This window comes from Pipra filicauda, unplaced genomic scaffold, assembly GCF_003945595.2.
Source record: "Pipra filicauda isolate LSUMZ 115617 unplaced genomic scaffold, ASM394559v2 scaffold447_size767260_pilon, whole genome shotgun sequence".
Classification (NCBI taxonomy): Eukaryota; Metazoa; Chordata; class Aves; order Passeriformes; family Pipridae; genus Pipra; species Pipra filicauda.
In genome coordinates, this window is record NW_024104584.1 from 179,736 (window position 1) to 200,461 (window position 20,726).

The window sequence follows — 20,726 nt, forward strand, 5'->3', positions numbered from 1 at the left end:
ACTTTTTTCATTTTTTAAAGCTTACATAACAAAGGTGAACAGGGCATGCCTTAATGCTGTAATAGATCTTGCAAATTTCAACTTAATCTTTCTTAAGATTTTTGTAAACCTAAACTTAGAGTTGCTACAAGTTTGCTAATGGACTTTTCCATGCAATCACTAACACAAACTTTACCATGGCCTGTATTGCATGCATAACAAAAATACAGAGTGTAATGACAAAGTTGCATAGGGAGCAGGGTGAATTCTTTAATGCTTTCATTTCTGCCTAGGTTGAATAGATAAAAATCAAAATATCAGTGATGGACAGATTTTAATCAAAAAATCCATCACAAAAAAAACATTACAACCTTATACTTCAAAGCCCTGAAGTCATCTTACATTTCCATAAAAGAAAAAGGGTTACACGTCCTCAAAAAATGTATTTTAAGACTTGAATTCTTAGTAATAAAAAAGTGATATAGGCATATTGCCTACAGATACTAACCAGGCAAGCACTGTACACATGCATACAAACTGTCTTGCATACTGAAGAGAAACATCTACCTACCTCAACTGGGTAACTCCTCCCCGAAATCCTTAAAATGGGACAATGTGAGAAATAGCTGGAAAACTTCTCACTGTCTGCAGTAGCACTCATTAAAATCACATGCAGGTCTGAGCGCTTATGCAAGATCTCTTTCAGAGTGACTAGCAAGAAATCAGACTGGACACTTCTTTCGTGTACCTAGAATTAGAAAAACACATCTATAGCAAGGATTTAGTACATGCAGGGCTCAGAATAACTATAGGTTCTGTGGAATAGTAAAGAATTAATAACCTCATCTACAATAACATGAGATATACTTGAAAGAAGACCATCTTCTTGAAGTTTCCGAAGCAGGACACCTGTTGTACAGTACAGAAGTCTGGTGGCTTCTCCCATTCTTGATTCCATACGAATTTGATATCCACACAGGGAATTCTTAAATAAAACATTAAAAAAACCTTAAAATAATATACAAGCTAGCAATATTCAAAATTAAATGAAACTTCATACCTGTCAGATTCAGACACTGCACAAGTTGCTAATTAAGTAGTGTGGTGCACGACTGCCACACTTTCCTACAAGTGCCTCCCTTTGTTAAGAAAGGGAAAACACACTAAGTTTATTCAGAGTATCAAAGAGCTGGTAAACTCAGGGTTCTTTTCAGGATTCTTTGCCAGCCTCAAAAATATTTTTGCACAAACAGACCACCATAACAAATACAGGACTTTGGCTTTCTTCAAATAACAAAATAACTTCTGTTGGAAGGGAGCCTCTCTCAAAGCAGAGCCTCACTCGAGGCTAGATTGGATTGCTAGGACCCTTATTCTCCATTCCAGGGAGTTTTCTCCATCCCTAGTGATAGTGGTGTAACAGTCTTTGGGTAATCTACTCAAGTCTTTGATCACTCCCATTATGAAACACCATCGCTCTACATTAGCCTCTAAAGATTTTAGAAATCATATATGGATACCCAGACGTTCGCAAGTGACAACTTGCAAAGAAACAACTAATATAGCAAGAAGTCCTCTTTGAGCGAAAACAACATCCAACTCTTTAGTTGTGTAAGAAATAATGTTTTCACTTTGTACCAACAATCCAGCCCCCTGTATTTGATCAAGACAAGAAAAAGGAATTCAGACACATCTTACTTTTCCTCCTGGTCCTGATTCGCAGCCTAGCTCTTCACAAACCCTGGTTGCCAGACTCACTGCTGAGATTCTTCGGGGTTGTGTGCAAACAATATTGCATTTTTTTGATCCTTCATCTAGCAACAAGTCTTCCAACAAAAAATGGGGCACCTGGGTACTCTTCCCACTGCCTGTTTCACCAGCCACAACAAGTACTCGATGTTTTTTGAGAGTTTCTATGATTGAGTATCTGTGTTTAAACACAGGTAACTCTTGTCTCTCTTTCAGAAGCTTCTCATATTTAGAGGAACTTTGCAGCTTTTTGAACAAAATCCTTGAAGGTTCCAAACTATCTGCATCTGTGGTCTCAAGGGAGAGACTGCTGAAGTCCTCATCAGAAACTAAGTTTTCCCAGGAATCTTCAGGACCCTCAGATACTTTAGGCTGGTCTTCAGACTGTAGCTGCTGTTGTTTTTTGAGTTTGTTTAATAATTTAGCAATAAAGGTATCACGAGGCTTGTTGGTTTCTATCTTGTTTTCTTCTTCCTTTTTCTTTTCAATATCCCTCCATTCTAGCCAGACATCTCGGTAGGTAGGAGGCAGTAACTGATGAACTGACTTCAGGTGCAAAAAGCAGAAAAAAATTACATTATTACATACTTAGTAGTATCGCTAATATTTTATCTGTAAACAAACTTGAGTGTCAAAAGATAACGACAAAAAAAAAGTAGGGAGCTACTTCTAAACACAGAAACCATGAAAACAGTAATATAAACATCAACAATGCATTTTTGATTTTCAACTGGCTTGCATTCTTTACAACACTGAAAGAATAGCTTTACTTTCAAAAAAATATCCTTTCTGTACGCTGCAAAGCATACGCATGATTGTACATAAAAACAAATTAACATATAATACACGCAAAGAATTTAATGGGAAATACATCATTAAACTATTTTTAGAATTTAACTACAGGTTTTATAACAAAAAAGTGCAGAGGCAGATTCCAGGCCAAGAACAGTAATATTGGTCAAAATCTTACTTGTCCTTTGGTTAAATGGTAGAGTGCCAAAGTAGCAGCTAGATGTTGTGCTTGCATACTATCTTCTGTTACAATTGTAGGACACATTGCCATTATATCATCTGATGATTTGACAATCCTGACCCTTAAAGAGAAATTCTTAAAGGTAATTATCTCAGTTTTTGCTATCTATATAAACAGTACACCTGTTAATGTTTTTGTATAAAATAAAAGAGTGAAATTCAAATACAGAAACTAAGCAAAATAAATTTCATATTGCTCAATAATATTTTTACAAACAGAAATAGCAGGTATAGTTTGATTGAACAGCAGAATATTTTCAGTAAAGATTCCAGTAATGATTTTATGACTTCTTTTTTTCTCTTAACAAATGTCTTTATTTTTTTCAAAGCACAAGTATTTATACACATACCAATAAGGTTAGGTGCTTGGAAGAAGGACTAAATATTTGTTTGTGTGCTTGTATCTGTCTAGGATAGATCGAGATGACATTTAATGAACTACTGAGATGCAAACAGTTGTTTAACAGATACATGCTAGTCAGAGTAGCAGCCAAATTTCTCATATTCTTAGGTGGACAATATATTCATAGCTTTTACCTTGAGTAAGAAAACAAGTTCTTTTATTTCATTCCTTCAAGAAATATTACTCATGTGTAATGTTGTATCTACTTTATTTGTAGATAATAATATTCTACTTCATAACACTATATTACAGACTTGTTTTCTGAAAGAAATTTAAAAAATTAAAAAAATTAAAAAATTTTATTTCATGCCTTCAAGAAATATTACTCATTTGTAATGTTGTATCTACTTTATTTGTAGATAATAATATTCTACTTTATAACACTATATTACAGACTTGTTTTCTGAAAGAAATTTAAAAAATTAAAAGGTACTGTGCTGTTTTAACTACAAATTTATGGTAGCTTTAATAAAAATTTCTAACTTCCACTTTATTAAAGAATCTCCAAAGGGGTTTTAGTATTCATAAACTTAGAATCTATGATTTAATATACTACTTTGAATGAGAATACCAAAAGTCAGTTGTCTAAATTTATCTCACAGGTTTGCTTCAGACTAACCTTTCATTCAGGAGTACATAAATAAAAATCTCATCTGAGCTTTAGGATCATTAACTAGAATCTTATTTTTTTTAACTGTACCTAGTCTAACTGTCACTTTTGTTATCCAGAGTGAAATACCTCCCTGATGGACTAAAAAAAGAGTTTATATATATATATATAATACTAATATAAATCTGGATCAACAAGACAGAATTGGCCAGATTTTCTATTTTTAAATGAACGAAAATGAAGTTATAAAGGTTACAGAAAATACATACCTACATTTCCAGTATTTTCCAACTGGAATTTTTTCAAAAGAAGGATTTGGACTCTTGGGAAAATTTTTCCTGCACCAGTCAATCAAAAATTGTTTTGGAGATTTACCAGTCCAACTTCGAGCACTATAATCAAAGTTTCTTATATCTAGTGGTTCTTTCTTTTTCACTACAAGAGCAGAATGACACATTTTAAGTCTCCTAAAGTTTATTTTACAATCCTTTGAAGTCAACAACATTTTTACCTTTTATTCAAATGTATTTTACTAGACAGCAATATTTTCTGAAATATTTTGCAGAAATACTGGTATTGATAACACATGACAGAAAAGCCTGCATTTCCCATAGAAGCATCTAGCAGAAAATTAGTTACAGTATTTTGTCATCTTTGGTCACCCAATAATTTTAGAACTTTCGTTAAAGTCTGGTTATTAGAAAATAATCTAACAGTTTGAAGATTTACCATGAAAATAGTTCAAAAAGATGAGACAGTGACACTAGAAACAGTAATTAGCACTACAATTGAAAAAAGAAATAATCTAAATTTTAGACAGGACAGGATGGCAAAATTAACTTTCAATGTAATCTACTAAAACAAATACAGATCCTTTAAAGTCAGCTTGGTCAGTGAGACAGACTGATCATTTGCAGATGAGACCAATCTGGGCAGGAGTGTTGATCTGCTGGAGGGCAGGAAGGCTCTGCAGAGGGATCTGGACAGACTGGATAAATGGGCTGAGGCCAATGGTATGAGGCTGAAAAGTGCCAAGTCCTGCCCTTGTGCCACAGCAACCCCAGGCAGGGGAAGAGTGGCTGGAAAGCTGCCCAGTGATGAAGGTCAACAGCGGCTGAACATGAGCCAGCAGTGTGCCCGGGTGGCCAAGAAGGTCAATGGCATCCTGGCTTGGATCAGCAATAGTGTGGCCAGCAGGACCAGTGACTGGCCAACAGGACAGTGACTGCCCCCCTGTACTGGGCACTGGTGACAGTGCACCTTGAATTCCATGTTCAGTTTTAGGCCCCTTACTACAAGAAAGACATTTTGGTGCTGCAGCATGTCCAGAGAAAGGCAATAGAGCTTGTGAAGGCTCTGGAGCACAGGTCCTGTGAGGAGCTGCTGAGGGAGCTGAGGGTGTTTAGCCTGGAGAAGAGGAGGCTCAGGGGAGACCTTATCACTCTCTACAACTATCTAAAAGCAGATTGTAGCCAGGTGGGGGTCAGTCATTCCTCATTAGGAGGAATTTCTTCATGGAAAGGGTGTCAAGCATTGGAACAGGCTGCCCAGGGAGGTGGTGGGGTCACCATCCCTGGAGGTGTTTAAGAAAAGACTGGACAGGGCACATAGTGCCATTGTTTAGTTGACAAGGTGGTGACTGGCCAAATTTTGGACTTGATCTAAGATGTCCTTTACAACTTAAACAACTCTGTGCCCTTCTGTGGTAGTCTGCCTTCCTTTCTCATGATCAGAGCTTGCTGACTCTGTAGTGCAAAGCAACACAATCTAGAAAAACAAGAACTAATTCTGAAAACTTGTGGTACACTTCAAGCTTGTACTACTGAACCTCTTTCAACACACCTTTGTCTTCCTTTGCAGCACCATCAGGTTTTTCAAGCAAGCTCAAATTGAAAGTGGTTTCCTGAGGCTGAGGTGAGGGAGTTTTTTTCTTTTCACTTTCCTGTTTGTTTGAAATCTTTAGAGCTGGATTAAATACTGGATGTTCTTCAAGTACTCCCATTTCTGCCAGAAAGAAGATACAACTTACAACCACCAACTGCTTAAAGCGCTCAATTATATTAATTCATACTGAGTACCCAAAACCAAAAATAGTAAAATGTTACTGACATTTTAGAATTTGATCCACACGGAAAGTACAGATTCAGAAAGGCCTGCATTTCACACACTGACATAAAAGAGGATTAAATAATCTTCAGTTCAATCTGACTACAAGAATTATTTGCCTAACAAACACGCAGGCCAGAAAATAAAACACGGGTAACTTGCACAGCTCTACCTTGCTGAATTCTTCTTATTTTCTCCTGTGCCGCCTTCTGGCCTTGCTTGTCTTTGTCTTGCTTGGAGAGGCTTCCTTGTTCTTTTGCTTCTGAAAGCTTGGCAGCCAGATGTATATACCTCTCATTCTATTTCAAGAGAATTATTACTTACAAGTTGAATATTTTAACAAACTTTATAATAAAAAAATGGAGATTTTTTTGTGATTTATACCAAGGTCATACAACAGAGAAACAATTAGTTCTTATATAACTGTCAAAACCTCTCAGAATTTGAGTCATTTCCTAATCAAACCAAGATATATTTTAAGAATTTTGCCTTTCCAGATAAATACATTCAACATTTTGAACCCAGTACAAAAAACAGAGGAAAGGAAAAACAATTTAGAAAAGGAGAATTTTCCACCCAGTAGCCTGCAACTGTAAAAACAGATCATGTAAAAAAGCATTCAATCTCCAACTTATAATAAATCCCCCACATACAGATGTACCAGACATTTTTGAAAGACTTTGTGAAGCATTATTCTATTCTTACTGGGTCAAACTGTTCCTCAGCTGTCTCTTTCAAAGACTCATTCTTCTCGTCATCACTCTGTTGCTCGGCATATTGCAAAATCCATTCCTTCATACTCACTTCTTTCTCTTTCTTCACATTCATCTTCTAAGAAGAGCAATGTAAGTCAAAAGAAATTATAAAAGGAAGTGAAAACATCAATGCTCTTTTCTGCCAGGAACTAACATTTAAGATTTTATATACAAACTAAGATACGTAACAAAAAAACACGGGGCAAACTTCTCCAACTGGGGTGAATATTTCACTATAAACATAAATAGATCTTAACACCAGAATGATTGTAATTGCTGTAAAGAATGAAATCCCTTGCATGAAATCTTTTCGATTTCTGGTTTTAAGATTCAATGACCACAGAAATCAAAACACTGCGAGTACACAGGAAAACTTAAACCCACAAATTATGTAAAGAGTGCCACCTGTAAATAAACAGAATAAACCAATTCTAGGATACAATTAAGCTTAAGAACCATAGAATGGCTTGGGTTACAAGTGACGTTAAAAGATCATCTAGTTTCAACCCCAGCTCATGTTGATACCGAGACTTGCCCTGACCCAGGTGCAGGACCTTGCACCTGGGTCTTGTTTAAACCTCAGGAGATTCCCCGTGCTTTACCACAGAAGTGACCTATGAAGAGCCTTCTAGACTCCACATGAAAAATACAATACCTTCAAATGATCATTCCACTGAAGTTAAAATAATGTGGGTGACAATTATTAATCATGCATTATTTCATAAGCTTTATCAGTGTTGGAAGCCAATGCAACCCCTGTATTTTAGAAAACTTTGTTCTCTCTTCCCCAGTAAATGCAGGTGAAATCTTCAGTTTACCTTAGTTTCAGGGCCACTCGCCTTCTTTTTGTTATCTATTAAGTGAGGTGGGGGTTCATGCTGTGACACGGGAGAACGAAATTTTGCTCTTGGTTTCTGCTGCTGCTCCTCAAACTGCTGGCTAAAACCTTCAGGCAAAGCATCTTCAAAATAAAAAACCCATGTCACAGAAAATGCCAATAATTACAGAAAATCTTTTAAAGTGTGTTGGGAACCAACTAGAAGAACACAAAACCAAACCAGCACCCCTGAAATAAAATTAGATTGTAGCATTTATATAAGCTAGTATTTGCTTGTTGGACTTTCACAGAACTCCAAGAGTAGGAACAAGTCCATACCACTTTAAACACTAAAATATCCCACAACCAGAAAGCTGGGAATCTAGGAGAAGAACGCTGTGGTGACTACCAATCTTAGTGAAACGATATATTTATATAATTACTACTATGAAGCATTCCTATGGCAGAGCAAGTCCTATTTCTCTTCTGTTAAAAACTATTCTCTGTCACCATACTCACCATCAGGAAGATTTAAACAAAGCCAATCAAGGGCAGAGTGAAGATCACCACCATACAAAAGTGTATTTTTCATTGCTTCTTCAATGTGTTCAGTCTTAAAAGAGAATCTTTGTAAAGCCATGTATACATCCTATAAACAGAAAAGCCAGAAAGCATCAGGATTTCATCTATCAGTGTAATACAGGTTTATAAACTCCTATTTCCCACATAGCGGAAAGCTGGCTTTAAATAAAGGTAAACAACATGGCACTCTTTGTATCATAAGGCTAAGCAGAAAGTTCTGTTTTGCGCATAAAATTTATAATATTTTCTTTGTAAATAAGCATGCATAGGTATAAATAAATCTACATTCCAGCCTCTGTAGAGAATGTAATTTTTCAGTTAAAAAAAGATACACCTACAATTTTCCAGCTAAATGGAATGAAAAATATAGGAAACATAAAACATTCAGATTAAGTACTATTCCTCTATCTTTTCTGAAGACTCTTGATTTTAGTTCCTGAATCCACAAAGATGTGCTTTTCCTAATAAGCATACTTCTTGATTCCATTGACTAATCAACAATAAAACTACTGAAAAGCGTGCTGTAATGGTTTGTACTGCACACAAAAGTGTAGTACAATACATGATAAAAATGACAAAAACTAAACTCTTCATTCTAAATAAGCAATGGTTGGAAAACAAAACTTTGAACTCTACCTGTAGTTTCTTTGCAGTAAGTCTTTTGGAAATCATTCCTTTGTCATCATTTTGGGTTTTATGGTCATTGATGACATCAATAATCCTTTTCTCCAAGTTACCATTTATCGTTACCTGCACACAGAGAAAATTAGTTGACACAAACAAACACTACAAGTCTTTAAGACGTATCAATGCTATTCATGGCTAAGGATGTAAGAACGCAGAAATCTCTCTGCCGTTCAAATTCCAACTTCTCCAGCTTTCCATAAGTGCTCTAAACATTTCTTCTGAAAGGAACACTTCTTTACTTTTGCAACTTATGTGCTTTTACTTGAAATGGAAGAGTTCATTCTTATTACAAACAAGGGTCATTTACATCTTCAAGGAAATACTCTAAGGAAATTAAAAAAAAATTCTACTAGAAAACAAGGACTTTCTCCTCTGCTTACAAGAGCTGGTATAAAATAATGCGAACATCAAGATACAATCTGTGGCACTCTCCTTCCTACATAACTTTAAAAATAATTTTAGCATATAATTCTAATATTTTTAACTCTTCTAAAGTATGAACCAAGCTTTAGTTGCTCCTAAGGTTGTTATATAAAATCTATATTCTTTCTTTGACAGGAAGAAGAATCCACATGCACAGAAGAGCCCAAACATAATTCTTAATAGTCTTGCATGCAAAATACACTTAAAAAATAGACATTCTCCTATGCTATTAATTTACCCCCATTTCTTAAAAGCACACTCAAAACCAGAAATATAATCAGTCAATATCTAATATGTGAATGTAGTTTACCTGCACACATAAAACCGAAGAAGAGCTGAAGAAATACTTACTCAGCTAAAGCAGTACAATGCAAATCAAAGTTATTTTATGTAAAGAAGACATTTACCTTAAGAACGGATTTATCTAGATTTGCAGCAGCCCCGGAATCTGTTGTTGAACTAAAACTATAAGTTTTCGGACCTGCAAATTGCAAATAATGATCAATTACATAAGCAGAACACGGAGAACATTGTTTACAGTAGAGCCAACACAACACAGGTTAGTATAAGCAAGTACTACACTTTTTGCTAACAAGTTGGAATCTCAGATGGCCTGGCCATTGCAAGATTTGCTCATGGTCTGCAACACAAACTGTTCTAATATTATATGGTATCTAAGCTACTTCTGGCAAAGCTGCTTTATTGAAAACAGGCATCTCGCAGCGCTGCAGAATACTAGTTTTTCAGACTATGCCCAGAACAGTCATCCCTCAGCTCACCCAACACTGCTGAAGTGCCTCCAGCCCTGTAACTGGTCTTTCAAGAAAGAAAAAGACCCTCCAAAATAATCCCAAATCCAGATTGCATTGGGTTTGACAACATACAAAACACACATCTACATAAGAAACTCTGGGAAAAGTGCCACCCAAACACCTGCTGTACAGGAACTGCTGATAATCTAATAACAAGACTTTTTGTAAATGACTCAACACACTGATGCCAACAAAGTTCATCTACTCAGGGACACCCCTGGAAGCAGAATCACAAACTAGTTATGGTAGGAGAAGACTTCCAGAGAACATCTAGTCCAACTCCCCTGCACACGCAGGGTCACCTAGAGCCGGTGACACAGGAACACGTCCACGTGGGTTTGGAATGTCTCCAGACAGGGAAACTCCACAACCTCTCTGAGCAGCCTGTTCAGTGCTCTGTCTCCCTAAACGTAAAAAAGTTCTGAAACTTTTTGTTTTAGTTTATGGCCTGTTTTAGTTTATGGCTCCTTGTCCTGTCACTAGGCACCACCGAAAAGTCTGGCACCATCCTCTTGACATCTGCCTTTGAGATATATTTATGTGTATTAATAAGATACCCTCTCAGCCTTCTCTTCTTTAAACAGGCCTGGTTCCAGCAGTCTCTCCTCATACGAGAGACGCTCCAGACCTCTCATCATCTTTGTGGCTTTCGCTGGACCCTCTCCAGTAGCTCCTTTTCTGTCCTGAGGAGCACAAACCGGGCACAGCGCTCCAGACACGCCCTCACCGGCGCCGAGCAAAGCGGCAGGATCACCTCTCTCGACCTTTCAGACGGGCAGGGCGGGCTGACGCCAGGCCCAACCAGCCTCGGGGTGGAGTGACTCCAGCTGCCTCTCCCGACGCCGGGAAACACCAGTCCTTCTGCTGGGCCTCTCCCTCTGCCGCACCCTCAGGGGCTCCCTGAGGGCGCTCCCCCTCCAGCCAAGGCACCCTCACCCGCGCACGCCCCGCACGGCACGGGCGCTCCGCGGCGCGCGGTACCTTGTTTGACACGCAGTTCCTTGGCGGCGGGCGCAGGGCGGAGCGGGGCGGCCCTGACAGGGGGCTCTGCGGGCGCGGCCCCCTGACGCTGCGGGGGCTGCGCGGCGGCGGCAGCGACGCGCGCCCGGGCGGTGGCGGCGGCGGCCGCATGAGCCGCGCTGCCCGCGCGCTGCTTCTTGTTGCGGCCGCCCATAGCGCGCGCCAGCCCCGCGCCCTGCGCGCCTGCGCACATCCGGGCACCGCGCGCGGCAACGCCAACGCCGCCTCCCATTGGTCAGTATCACTTCCCACCCACAGCGCACGCGCTCGGGCCGCGCAGCCTCCTCTTCCTCCTCCCTCGGCCTTCCGGGGGTGCAGCGTCCAGGAGGACCAGGAGCGGGCCCGAGACTGGAAGCGGGCCCGAGACTGGGAGCGGGCCCGAGACTGGGAGCGGGCCGTGCGTGCGGCTCTCGGTGCCCAGGGCCGGCGGGCAGCTCTGTCTGTCCCCTCTCGGGGTGCGGCGCCGGAAAGGCCCCCTCCCGCGCGGGGCACTGTGGGAGCGCGGCGGGTGGCAAGCATGGCGGAGGCGTTCGGGGACGAGCTCTTCAGTGTGTTCGAGGGGGACGCGGCCGCCGCCGCCTCTGGGGCCAAGAAGGGCAAAGCGGGCGCCGTCGAGGCTGCCAGGAGAGCAGGGTGAGGGCGCAGAGAGGGGCCGCGGGTGCTCTGTCGGTGGAGGCTCGGGTTGTAGCTCTGGGCCTGGCTTGTGCCGGCGGGTGTGAGCTGCTGAACCCCCCCCGGCACCGGGAGTCGGTGCAGCCTGAAGGAACCCAACGTCTGTAAGTGTCTGAAGGGCGGGTGCCAAGAGGATGGAGCCAGGCTCTTCTTGGTGGTGCCGAGCAATAGGAAAAGAGGCAGCGGGCAGAAACTGATGCACAGGAATTTTCATCTGAACATGAGGGAGAACTACTTTATTGTGTGGGTGACCAAGCACTGGAACAGGTTGCCTAGAGAAGTGATGGAGTCTCCCTCACAGGAGATATTCCAAAACTGTCTGGATGCAGTCCTGTGCCATGTGCTCTGTGATGACCCTGCTTGATCAGGGAGGTTCGACCACTGTGGTGCCTTCCAGCCTGACCCGTTCTGTAATTCTGTGACCTACTTTCCCAAAATTTCTGGCCCTAAAGCTGTAGTCAGCCCTGGCTCAGTGGAAACTGGGAAGTATTGGGACCTGCTAGGCAGCTTATCTGGGAAGTGGCCTGAAATCCCACAGTTCTTTTTGTGAATGGAATTCCCCCGGATTGTTCCTGAAAGCAATGTGATCGCAGTCACTGTTGGGACAGCTGTTTTCTTTCCTGAAAATAAATAAATTAAAGATGCAAAGTTTAAATTTTTTGTCTGTTTGTGTTGCAGAAAAGGATTGGAAGAAAAACCTTCAGTACCAGCAACAGGGAAGCCAAAAAGGGATGTTGAGGTTGATAGTACAGAAGCTGTTTTTCTGGGAAAGAAGCCAAAATTGGAAGATGTATCAGAAGATGTTAAGTAAGTGCCCAACTTAATGTGTAACGTTCCAGCAAGCCATACTGGTTAGCCATTGCTGATTGTGAACAGTCACTATAAAGTAGTTTTGCACTGTTTTTGAATAAAGATGAATTTTTGTATGAAGATTTGCATTTCCGTCGTCTGTTTTAAGTGAGACTGCTAGTGCAGTCTCAGCAGTGATGAGCACTGGATGTGTTTAAAATAAAAGTGCAAGCGTTCATGTATTTAGTCATGTATTTAGTATTTATCACATATGTGAGTACAAAGTGTTATGTGTTTGTGGGTACTCATATGAATTGAGAGTTCTTGGTCAAAGCCATTGTGTTGATTCCACACACACAGCAAGAGATGAGCAGCCAAGTACATGGGAGGAGGCAGGCTTGGTTTGCTGTGTACCATGCCATTGAGAAACATAGTTGGCTTGGGATACTCTGGGGTAATTAGAGTAATTTGGCCAGAGAGACAGAAACAAGACTTTTGAGGCATGTAAGGTGATAACTGCAGTAAATGTTTGGAATCTTGATTACGGGTATGCATTTAAATTTGAACATAAATGGCGGGTGTTTGACATGGATAGAGGAGTGTACTTGTACGTGTCAGCAGCTAGGGAGATGAGGCAGCTGAAGGGAAGCCAGAATGCCGTTTTTGTGCTGTAGGATCTGCATTATCTATCCCTTTTTTCTTTCTAGAACTTCATGACTGGTATTATGAGGTGTTTTGAAAATAGGTGGAAGGGGCAGTGCAGGCACTTTTTCATCTTATTGTATCTTAAGAGGTTCTTGGAAACTCAGAAGCTTATGTTGATTCAGAAAATTAGGAGGGTTCATGGGAAAAAAACTCATCCAGACCTGCCAAATGCAGGTGTGCACTTCCTGTTCAAGGTGCAGAAAACTGTACTACAGAAATATAACGTGTTTGCTGTGCTCTTATCCTCTTTTCTGGGTGATGTGTTACTGACTTCTGTCAGGCAGAATTCTGGTCTGGATTATCAATTGGTCTTGCATATTAATTTTTCCTAAGTTGAAAGTAAGATTTTCTGAGAGAAGGTCATGAGAAGACTTCTTAGAGCACTGTAAACAAAGGGTATAGAAGCAAGAGAAAACCAGAGCCAACATTTTAAGTCAATTTCTGAGTGGTATCAACAGAATGTGTATTTGCCCACAGTAGCTTATAAAATCATCAGGAATAAACAGTTTCATGCAGTGAGACTGTATTCCTTCCTTGTGGCCATGAAAGAAGGAACTGGTAAAGAAACTGGGCCTTGTCTTCAGGCAGCTGCTTGGGCTGATCCAGGCTGCTGTTATTCCATGTCATGACTAGCAGCAGGAATACAGGTCTTGAATTTTGCTTTGTTGTATATTGGAAAAAGTCCCCATTTAATCATAAAACTTTATGCAAACAAATGAGATCCAAGTGCTGTTTTGTGGTGAAAGATTTAAAGCAGCAGCTAAAGTAGACTTATGTAGAAGCAAAATCTTAACTTACAGGTATTAGTCCTAGTAGTAGTCTCTGCCGACTGTCCACGTCAAGATTGTGCATATTTTCTTCGTGTCACAGTTAAAGTAGAGGTGAAATTCAACATGTTAGTGTTTATAAAGATAGAAGAATTTTTGGATGCTTTTCAGTGATCCTAACTCATGTGTTTTTAGTCTGGCAGACCTGATGCCTCAAGTAAAGGTACAAGCTGTGGAAACTGTTGAAGGTTGCACGCATGAGGTAAGTGCAGTGAAAATGCATATGGAAAATATAGGTTTGTTTCATATCATTGTATTTATTACTGTTGGGTTAATAGTATTGTTTGTTTCACTTTTAATTATTGTATCATAGAATTGCAAATCATTTAGGTTGAAAAAGACCTTTAACATCATCCTTAAGACCTTTGAGTGCATTAGCCCAGCACTGCCAATTCCATCACTAAAGCAGGTTCGCTAGGGTCATATCTCCATGTCTTTAAGTACTCCCAGGTTTGGTGACTCAGCCACTTCCCTGGGCAGCCTGTTGCAATGCTTGACAACCCTTCCTGTGGAGAAATTTCTTCTGATATCCTGTGTATGTCCAGTTTTCCCTGGCGCAGCTTGAGGCCATTTTGTATTGTCCTGTCACTTGTTAACTCTGAGGAGAAACCGGCCGAAACCTGACGGTGCCTGTAGCCCTACCTGGAGATGTGACCCAAGGGCAGGACCCAGTACTGGGCCTTGTTGAACCTCATACTATTGGCCTCAGCCCATTGATCCAGCCAGTCCAGATCCCTCTGCAGAATCTTCCTGTACTTCAGCAGATACATTATTTTATATTAAATTTATGCTTGTAAAGAGTTTGAAGTCTGTGTCTGACATGGAGCATTCAGAAAATGCACTTGAAAAATTAGTAGGATATCTTACCAGAAGTTTGAATCATACTTGTAATGTAATTGAGTGATTGTGAAAGACTTGATCATAATGTAGATAGGTTTCCATATTTGAAAGCTACCAAGAACATTCTGAGCGCTGTTGTTGAGGAGGAAAACCTACTAATTGTTAAAATAGGACTGTGTTCATATTGTGATCTATGTGTGCAGCAGTGCATTCTCTATTATGCCATATTCTGCTATTCTTGTTAAAGAATAAAAGGCTTTCTTGTAAAGCTGATTACTGTTGAAAATTACATATTGGCAAAAAGAAAAAAAGAGTTTTCTTTTGTGAAAACAAAATTTTGGAAATTATTCATTTTCAAATTGTATTGATAGACATAATTACACATCTAAATGCGAAAAATGGGAAATATTAATGCCCAGGTGTCTGTACAATTATTGTTATATTGAGTTGTCTCATAGAGGTTTGCCTTGAGTTAGTAATTGAACAGAGCTTAAGTATTTAGAATGAATAAATGTGGGATATTGGCTGGGAACAGGAACATTACCTGTTTAAATAACAGTGTTGTATGGAAAAGGAATATAATCAGTGTGAGCTGAGTAATTGCTTCTCACTACCACTGGCTGAAAGCCATGATTGTGTCTTGTCCTGAAGAGCTGATGTTCCAAGGTAGGTGAAGCAGTAATATTTCACACAAGACAGCAGGGGTATCAGCAAAGTGAGAGAAGGAGCATTGTTGGGGCAGGAGAATAGAGAGATTAATTGAAAAACTCTAAGAGGAAGGAAGGAACCTTTGACACATGAGCTCACAGAAACAGGATAATAGCAATTCAAGTTAGTTTTTGTACACTTGACGTGGCCAGACATCACTGCAGTGGACACAGAATTCTGCAACTGTTTTTATTTTAAATGTATTTTATAGGTTGCACTTCCAGCATGTGAAGAATTCACAGGTCTGAAGCCACGAACTGGAAAAGCTGCAAAAGTATGTGGTAGATTGCATTTCTTTTTCTTTTTTTACATGCTTTAGATAGTAGATGAGAGTAGAGCAAAAAATTATGTACTTTGTCAGTAAGATCTGGAAAAGATGGCCTGTCATAAGTAAGATGTTTCTATATGTAAAATCTGGTAGAGAAAATTATATGGTTGAATGCAGTGGATAGGCTGTTATGTCAATTCTTTCTGCAACGTCAGGTGGTGGCATCACTGTAGTTTCTCTTCCTAAATTAGTAAATTAGAGAAAATTCAGTCATCGGGGCAAAAGTTTAATTTGGTATGACATCAAGACATAAGCAAAGATCTTAGGTGTGCTATTAGATAAAAATATTTAAATACAAAGCTATTGCAGAATACTGGACTAAGATCAGCTGAAATTACAAATATCTGCAGGATTTCTGCCTCTAGTTTGCACACTGGATCAGTCAGAAAATTAATTAGATGTAACTCTGTTTTAAGATTGTGATGGTTTTGCTTTTTTTCTTTCTAGGAATATCCCTTTATTCTTGATGCCTTTCAGAGAGAAGCTATTCTTTGTGTAGATAACAACCAGTCTGTATTAGTGTCAGCTCATACATCAGCTGGTAAAACTGTTTGTGCTGAGTAAGTTATTTTCTAATAAGCTCTAATAGAAGGGTGTGATATTTGTTATGTCATTTTGTTGCACCATCAGTAGCTATTGCGTCCCAGTTTCTTGATGCAAAGTTCAGTCCATAGGTGTTAGAATTAAATTGACCACTCTTGAATATAAAAATTACATTTCTCATCTTCTTTACTGGGTAGTGAAAGGCTTAATTTGTGTTTAAGCTTAACTCCTATTTTTGAACAACCTGTCGGGATGTTATTGTATAGATTGAAGAGAAAGTTTCTTCAATACTGATTTGCATAAATCTGGAAAAAAACCCACCTTGTTTTCTAGCTCCTGGCTATAACTAAAAGACTTTCTTGTGTGTGGTTTTTTTCCTTTGTCAGAAGCACTTGTTTGATTTAGTTTGCAACTTTAATTTCTATCAGTCAAGAAATTTTTTAAAGCTAGTGTATATTTTCTGTCAGTGTTTGATCATACAATGGAGTGACTTTGCTGACCTGAAGTAAAAAGTGAAATGTACATGAAGATATATTAGAGCATGAACACAATAGTAGTTTTGTTGTGAGACAGTGACAGTTTTTTAGTTAAACCAGATGTGCTCTGGTGTCCATAAAAATCAGTTAAGTTGGTGTCAAGGATTTTTTACTCTCCAAAGGGGCATGTGTAGTTGAGTTAAGATTGCATTGAACGTAATCTAGATATGAAATGCTGGATTTATTAGAGCATGGATTCAAATGCTGCATATCATTCTACTGGTGTTCTGAATTGCATAATTTATTTTGCTTTTAAGCAGGAGATTAGAGCAAAGTAATATGCTCTGAATGTCTTCCTGAAAACTCTAATATGTACAGTGTTTGAATACAGGTATGCAATTGCCCTGGCTTTGAGGGAGAAACAGCGTGTGATATTTACAAGTCCAATTAAAGCTTTGAGTAATCAGAAGTACCGTGAAATGTATGAAGAATTTCAGGATGTTGGTTTGATGACTGGAGATGTTACCATTAATCCTACAGCTTCTTGTCTGGTAATGACAACCGAGGTAAGATCAGACATTAATTCTTGATCTGTGTGTTTTCTTCTAACTTTTTTAATTGGGAAGGTCTGATATTAAAACATTAAAGTTGCCCAGTTAGGGTAGAAAATATTCTAAAGTTCGTTAAGACTCCTTTGAATGTTTTAGCTTGTGGTTATTTAAAAAGTGAGGTTTTTCAGAACTTTTGAACTGTCAGTCAGGAACTTTAATTCTAATGTGGAGAGAGTCAGAACTTAATTTCCTGAGTGCTCAAGGCACTGACATTTCTTTGGATAGATGTGAAAAGCTGACAGTCACACTGTGGGGTCGGTGTTTTGTTCTAGGGGGCAAAATGCAAAGAGCAAAATCATGGAGGGGTAGTTGAGTGGCTCACAGTAGATCCTGGAACTCAAGGAATATGCAGCTTTTAACTTCTGGTAACAAAGTACTGTTGGCAGAGTTTTGTCATATTTCTGTTGTAGAAGTCTGTCTAGCCATTAGTCACAATTTTTCTCTTTTTGTCTTTACCTCAAAGGAGCAGCCAAAACTTTGGTAGGGAAAGATTGGGGTAGAGAGACTGGATGATTTGATTTCTGACAAAAGAGTTCCTCTTAATCACGGGGGTTACGTATTAAGATGAGAGAAAAAGAAGGCTTGGCAGAAGTGGATCTGTAGACCTGTAACAATTATGCTGACACATAGAGGCTGGGAGAAATATGTTTTATTCTTTCATGTTCCTTCAGTGTTCCTTGCCGGGAAACCGGTTCTTCTCATGTCGTGAGATTTGTTAGATTGAAATCAACTTGGAAAACGTCTAAGAACCTGTCTAAAATAGCGTCTAAAATGCTTTTAGGTTTTGTGCAAAGTAAGATTTCAAACTGCCGTGTAAATGTCAACCAAAAATTCTGGCAGTTTTTTACTGACTTGTATGTAACGTGACTATTATTTCATGCGATGGAACTCAATTCTTTTTTTTTCCTAGATTTTGAGAAGTATGCTCTACAGAGGTTCCGAGGTTATGCGGGAGGTCGCATGGGTTATTTTTGATGAAATTCACTACATGAGAGACTCAGGTATCCTGTGTGTACTGTCTTTCTTTTCAAGAAATCTTATTTTTCCCTGAAGAACATTTTCTTTTCCTTTTGAAGAATTAAGTCTTATTCTCTCTCTTAAAATAAGTCATCTTCTTTATAAATCTATAAGAATTTGTTTTTTACTGAATGTATATAATTATTATGTGTTGCAGTTTGCATTTTCTTGTCCAAGGCAAAAGCAACTTTGAGGGCATTTGGTATATCCCACTTGTGTAGGGGAGACTTGTTTTAGTTTTTGTTTTATTTTGTATTTACACATGGTGTTCTTTGGCTTCAGGGATGGAAAATATGCTTTGATCACATAAATTTCTCATATGACTTTTCCATTTTCAGAACGTGGTGTGGTTTGGGAAGAGACAATTATTTTGCTCCCTGACAATGTACATTATGTGTTCCTTTCTGCAACTATTCCAAATGCCCGTCAGTTTGCTGAATGGATCTGCCATCTTCACAAACAGGTTGTGTTTTTCATGTGCTACACCTCCATCTTTGTTGGTTTTTGACATAAAATGGTATGACTGATAACATCTGGGCCTTCGAGTGTCTTTTTAGTCATGTCATTGCTTACAGATGATAGTAGATCACTCCTGGCTTCTATGGTTTTAATCTTACTTTTGCGGTTCTGCTGCCTGTTGGTTCTACATTGTAATGTTAAAGTAATTTCTTCAGTGTTTATTTTCCACAACTATTTAGGTACCTACCTGATTTAAACAAATATTCTGAATTATGAAACATGATGAATGTACAGTAATTTTCTGAGAGCTGATAAACAAGGTTATTGGGAGAAATTTTTTGAGGAGCTCTGTAAAAAGGCCATGAAGGAATCAAAGTAAATCTTAAATCCATAGGAAATATTGTATATACTCACAAACAAAGTGAGAAAAGAGAAGTGTAAGAAGTCTACCTTGTCCGGTAACCTTTAGGGTTTTAATTTTGGTGGTTTTTTTCAAGACTTGTTTTTGTAGCAAAGAATTTGTGAATTAGAATTGGGGAATTTAGTATCAACAAGAGGCTGGTCCAATTTTAAAAATATCCCAGAGATTGATTCTTATGTTGTTTATGATGAAGGGAGTATAGTATAAGACATGTCTAATTTAAACTTGGCACAAAACCTTGATTCTGTTTTGCATAACACTAGATCATAGGGGTTTTTTTCAAAGCAGATTTAGGTAATATTTAATGTTTTAAAGGAAGTGTTTTGTTTGTTTTTTCCTAAAGAAGCTTTCTCTATCCACTTGTGCAAGTTTCGAGCTGGCTTCCTGCCAAGCCCCCAAAACCCGACAACAAGGACCCGCCTCCCAGAGAGGGAAGAGAAAAGAAAAAAAACCAAGCAGCCAAAGTTATAGCAAAAATATATATATATATATATATATTTTACATATGAGACAGATACACAAAACGAGAATACCACACACCACAACTCCAGAAATCCCAAACAGCTCCTGAAAAAGGGAAGAGGGGGAGGGAGAAGGGAGAAGGACAAAAAGGGGCAAGGACCGAGCAAGTCAACCAGCCAACCAAAGGCAAACTAGCAAAAATCTCTCCACTTCCCTTTGAACAAGCAGGATGGCTAGACACGGCCCAAGGCTCTCCCCTCACACGTGGCAGATAACAGCAGTCACTGTAGGCCTCGGCTCCAGATAAGCCAGACCGAGACAGGGACCCACCGTTTTCGAACCTTGCCGGAAAGGAAGAGAGCGAGATCCCTCCTGCTGGCTTTATTTATACCTCAAGTTATGTAAAGGAATAGCATGGAATACTTCCGTGATCACTTTTCTAGTTCCTTCCTGGTTACAAGCTGGTCTCCAGGAAGGCCTAGAGTGAAACCACCACACCACTGAAAGTGGATGTTCATAAAAGTGTACTGTGAGCCTTTTTTAGATGTTTTAAGAAAAACTTCAGGCTTTTTTACAGAAGAGAAGTTGCCAGTTTTTCCTTTGATTTTAGAAGGTGTTAATATTGTGAGTCTGTCTAATAATGCAGAAGGAAATATTACCCATCTTTACTTTTTGTGTTCACAAGAGAGAATTTTTGTAGCCAACTTGTGTTCTAAAGCATTTGCAAACTTTCATTTTCTTAAAGAATGTCATGAGTACAAAAGCCGTATTCAGGAAAGAAAATTTATTATTTTACACTCTGAGAACCTTACTTTCTGGCCTCTAGAAAGCTGTATTTTAGTAGTAATGTATTGGCTTTCTAATCAAGTGATTTTTAAAATGCAATTATAAAA

At 39.1% G+C, this 20,726-nt stretch overlaps 2 protein-coding genes across 3 annotated transcripts in view; one reads left to right on the forward strand and one right to left on the reverse strand.

Moving 5' to 3' along the window:
• Positions 1-11,129, reverse strand: part of DHX29 (DExH-box helicase 29) — a 30,855-nt gene extending 19,726 nt beyond the window's left edge. The window contains exons 1-13 of one of the 2 annotated variants that reach the window (XM_027716345.2): positions 10,937-11,129; positions 9,551-9,624; positions 8,670-8,783; positions 7,971-8,100; positions 7,453-7,595; positions 6,585-6,710; positions 6,052-6,178; positions 5,616-5,777; positions 4,043-4,208; positions 2,699-2,822; positions 1,678-2,274; positions 821-964; positions 551-727 (exon numbers count right to left, since the gene is read on the reverse strand). In XM_027716345.2, the coding sequence (XP_027572146.2) occupies positions 551-727; positions 821-964; positions 1,678-2,274; positions 2,699-2,822; positions 4,043-4,208; positions 5,616-5,777; positions 6,052-6,178; positions 6,585-6,710; positions 7,453-7,595; positions 7,971-8,100; positions 8,670-8,783; positions 9,551-9,624; positions 10,937-11,129 (2,277 nt within the window). Of the gene's footprint in view, positions 1-550; positions 728-820; positions 965-1,677; positions 2,275-2,698; positions 2,823-3,297; positions 3,391-4,042; positions 4,209-5,615; positions 5,778-6,051; positions 6,179-6,584; positions 6,711-7,452; positions 7,596-7,970; positions 8,101-8,669; positions 8,784-9,550; positions 9,625-10,936 lie in introns of those variants that run through there. The other variant, XM_027716349.2, reaches the window with a different exon arrangement.
• A 149-nt stretch (positions 11,130-11,278) lies between these two features.
• MTREX (Mtr4 exosome RNA helicase) overlaps positions 11,279-20,726 on the forward strand; it is a 46,187-nt gene continuing 36,739 nt past the window's right edge. The window contains exons 1-8 of the mRNA XM_027716332.2: positions 11,279-11,608; positions 12,326-12,454; positions 14,104-14,170; positions 15,728-15,790; positions 16,292-16,404; positions 17,255-17,429; positions 18,385-18,475; positions 18,830-18,954. Coding sequence (XP_027572133.1) covers positions 11,493-11,608; positions 12,326-12,454; positions 14,104-14,170; positions 15,728-15,790; positions 16,292-16,404; positions 17,255-17,429; positions 18,385-18,475; positions 18,830-18,954 — 879 coding nt within the window. The 5' untranslated portion in view covers positions 11,279-11,492. The remainder of the gene's footprint in view (positions 11,609-12,325; positions 12,455-14,103; positions 14,171-15,727; positions 15,791-16,291; positions 16,405-17,254; positions 17,430-18,384; positions 18,476-18,829; positions 18,955-20,726) is intronic.